We start from the raw sequence: 3,976 nt of genomic DNA, 5'->3' as shown, positions 1-3,976 counted from the left end.
GGGAGTACCACCATAGCCAAAGAAGCATAAAGCTCCAAGAAGTATAATAGTCAAATGAATAATAATGTGTATGTACATTGCCCATGAGCCTAATATATCATATAACCCAAGGTCCCCAAAGGCACATATGTAAATGACTCTAAACCCAAGTGCCTAGGCCACATCCCCCATGTGTGTGTGTGACACCAAATCTACTTCATTACACCTTTGCAACCAAGCGACACTGATTTTTGAAGTCTTCCAATAAACATTCTTAAGGATTAAACCTCACTTGCAAACCCTGCTCCCAACAGAAACCAGGTTCTTTATAATATTTGGAACATGAAGTATATCTGCCAAGTACTTCATTTTGCCATCTTGCATAGACAATGGCACTTTACCAACATGCACAATGGGATGCATAATATCATCACCTATTTCTACATAGCCTAGTCTTTTCATTTTTTACATGTCTCTAAACCACTCACCATGACTGGTCATGTGGTTAGAGGTGCCAAAATCCACATACCATATATTTTGAGATCCTAACACATCTCCTATTGTGGAACGGAGCATGTGCTGTATTAAAAATAGCTACTCACTTTTGTCATCACCACCCTCTGTAGTACTAGATGATGCATAGTTGTCGTATTGCAACTTTTCACTTTTAATGTCATTATGCTTTTTAAAGAAGTTCTTTGCTATGTGCCCTAGTTTACCACAATAATAGCACTCTATGCTATTTTCACTCTGATTTCTTTGCCAATCACCTCGGCCTCTTTGGCTCCCTTTACCTCTAGATTGGCCTCTTCCACCTGCATATGATTGCTGTTGTGAATCATTGGACTATTGTCGTCCAGATTTTTGGTTTCCTTGTCAGCCACCACCTTAGCCTCGACGTGACCTCTACCTCTGTCTCTACCTAAATCAGAGTAGAAGGATTATTTTGATGTGTTCTTGCTTTGTGAAGAACAGTCCTACCCCAGAGATGTTTCTTCTATGATCAGCAAAGCCTATTCAAATAGACACTCACTTCATCTTACACCACTGATACATTGGTAGACCTAAAGGATTCAACAATGCCCTTGATCTTTAAAGCATACTCATTGATAGACATGCTTTTCGTTTCTACAGTATGCAGCTCTTGTTTTAGTTGCAGTTTCCTTGCCTTTGTATTGGTTTGGAACATCTGTACCATGTTATGCCATGTAACTTCTAGAGTGTTGGCATCCTGTATATGTCCTATCATTGTGACGAAATCTAATACATGACTTTCCTTGCACCCTAATTTCAGTCCTTGAATGTCTTTATATTTGCTGGAGTGTCATTCTCTTTAGATAACTTTGGAGGCTTCTCATTGTCTCCTACATAGTCCCAAAATCCTTTAACCATTAGGAAATTCTTTATTCTAAACTTCTAGGCATGGAAGTTATTCTTGTCTAGCTTCTTACTGACAATCTGATTGAGTCCGTTAGACATTTTTGCCTGCAACAATCAAGAACCTGCAAACATACAATTTCTGTATTCAACCTGTAACACAACAGTATCTTCTATGACTACTTGCAGTGGTACTTCAGCATAACTTGTATGTCACCAGTCCGACCAGAGTGTATGTACATACACCCAATATCAACAATACATGTAAAAACACTATTTGTACTCCCAAAATGCATTGCTACACTGCAATAACTAGATTTCAACCAGAGACAATTCTCTCCTTGAACTTCCCAAAACTAGTTGGTGCTATAACTATGCCATAACTCTAGTACTCCAAAGAGGATGTCACACAGCTTGTCATCCACTGGCACCATATCAACCATAATCTCACCAACCATGCTAGTGCTATAAGTGCGGAAGCTATCAGCCAAGTGGGTCATCAATGTCCGCCATAGAACTAGTTGAGCTCGATATCTCAAAACAAAGCACAATAAAAGTAAGGAATCAAACGAGAGGAGCAGTTTAGAGAAAAAACGGCCAATGGTAGTGAAGCATCAACTCTAGTGAATGAACCGATAGAAGCGGCAGTTAAACTTCCAGAATGGGAAGATGTGCTAAAAGAAGAAGAAGCTTTCGAATTAAAAGATGAATTAATGGATCTCAATTTGGGAACAAATACTGACCCATGAATGGTGAGAATAAGTGCAAAACTTGAGGAGAATTTCAAGGAAGAATTGCACCAGATATTGCAAGTCTTTCGAAGGATGTCGTTGCATGGAATTAAAACACATAGGCTGTTCTTGTAAAGAAGCCACCCACCATATGATGTAGGTGCAAGGACCCCTAGCATCTATGGCTTGCAGCCATTGGGTACTCAGTACTTCGGACCCGACATAAGTGATGTCCATGGTAGACTCCTCTAAAGTTATTCAAGATGCGCTCACTTAAACTAGTTGGAGCTTACGCTACTTCAAATTTGTAACTTAGCATGTTGGTAGTTGTTTGTGCATTACAATCCAAGGCAAGCGATTACAATCTGCTGTAACCAGGATGCTAACAAGGTAAGCAGCTTATAATGCGGCGGGGCTGGAGATCAACTACCTAAGGAAATACATGTAGATATGGTTGGACAAGAGCCTGGGATGCTAACCGAGCCTAAGCCGGCGGACGCACTGCCCATTGATCCAAGGCCCAGTAAGCCCACAGAATCTGATTCTGAGCTGCTGGGTCCTCAGTTACAAAACTGGAGTGTACCATTGTTATTGCCAAGGCAATGGTTGAGGTTGAGCCTGGTTTGATGATAGTTGTGTCGGAATGATCTGCAGGAGGCGCAGAGGGTGGTTGTGTTCTCCAAGCTGATTTGCAGGCAAGTAAACACATAGTTGACGCCCGGGCAGCGCAGCACCCCATTCTTGTTCACAATCCCACTGTTGAGGTCGATGGAGGACGTCACTGATTGGCCACTTGTGAAATTCAAGCAAGTTGCTGACAGTGTACTGTTTCCAGATAAAGAGATGAGGGTGCACGATTCACTAAAATTGCACTGCACATTCAAATACATAATTCAATTTTATACCCACGATGATCAAAATACAAAGCCATGTTAATCTGCTACACTTAATGAGACTATTAAGCAGAGTTCCCAACAATTAAACACTTCATTATTAATAATATGATATTGCAGTACTACATGTGGAAAGGCTGCACATTGTGTGAGGCGAGTTATTTACTGATGCAGAGCGATAAAGTACGCTATATCTTACCCTACTTTCTTCATGGACGCGCAAGCTGCCCGTAGTGCTCATGAGCTGCAGGAGGCAAGCCAGCAGCAGGAAGAGGTGAGCGCTGAAGGAATTCGCCATAAGAGTAGTAAGTTAATTCGAGTCCTACGTTTTCCCAGAGGACAGTCCTTTTGTTTGGTGCGTCTCAGAGTCACGAGTCTCAGAGTTCACGTGTTTTCTTGTCTGTGGAGGGCGGTGAAAGGGGCGTCCCTCTTGCTTGTTCTCTGCATTGTTGGTGAAAGGGGCGGCATTATCAGGCTATCTTGGTGAGAAAGGGGCGTCTTCCATGTCTTTTTTTAATAGTATAGGGCCAATTGCGTCTACCTATATAGTATAACGCGGCTTGTCAAGCCACGTGTCATCAAAGTATGGGGTAAGACGTTTGCTCAAGTGCCACGTGTCACCTAGGCCAGTGGGCCTCACTTGAGCGACTACCACACCTAGAGTTATCAACCTTAATCTCCACGACCCCGCCGTGACCCTGCCATATAGGGTCGCAAAGTGTCAGAGCCGCCATCCTTCAATTTTTCAACCTTAAACGCCACAACTCACCCGCCGTCCTACCATGTGTTGAGAAAACGTGGTGCTTATGCTAGATCAAGATGAGTGGAGGAGAGAGACCCACAAATACAAGAACAAATCTTGCTTATTAAGTTGCTTATACGTACAACTTGGCCCTTGCATACTACATAATGCCTTCTAGCTTTGCCTTTAAATAGGTGAGCTAGTGGACCATAAGTCCATTCACACATACACCCTTCTCCTACCCTTTTACATGA

At 42.3% G+C, this 3,976-nt stretch overlaps 1 protein-coding gene across 1 annotated transcript; it reads right to left on the bottom strand.

Moving 5' to 3' along the window:
• Positions 1-2,336: 2,336 nt before the first annotated feature.
• Positions 2,337-3,309, bottom strand: LOC147617344 (uncharacterized). Its single transcript, XM_086776398.1, has 2 exons — positions 3,180-3,309; positions 2,337-2,959 (listed from the first exon to the last, which is right to left on the bottom strand). The coding sequence occupies exons 1-2, from the start codon at positions 3,276-3,278 to the stop codon at positions 2,648-2,650; spliced, it is 411 nt and encodes a 136-aa protein (XP_086632524.1). The 5' UTR covers positions 3,279-3,309; the 3' UTR covers positions 2,337-2,647.
• Positions 3,310-3,976: the final 667 nt, after the last annotated feature.

Source organism: Cibotium barometz, chromosome 37 (assembly GCF_041138505.1).
Source record: "Cibotium barometz isolate CiBa-2024 chromosome 37, ASM4113850v1, whole genome shotgun sequence".
Lineage (NCBI taxonomy): Eukaryota > Viridiplantae > Streptophyta > Polypodiopsida > Cyatheales > Cibotiaceae > Cibotium > Cibotium barometz.
This window is presented reverse-complemented; position numbering and strand designations above follow the sequence as displayed.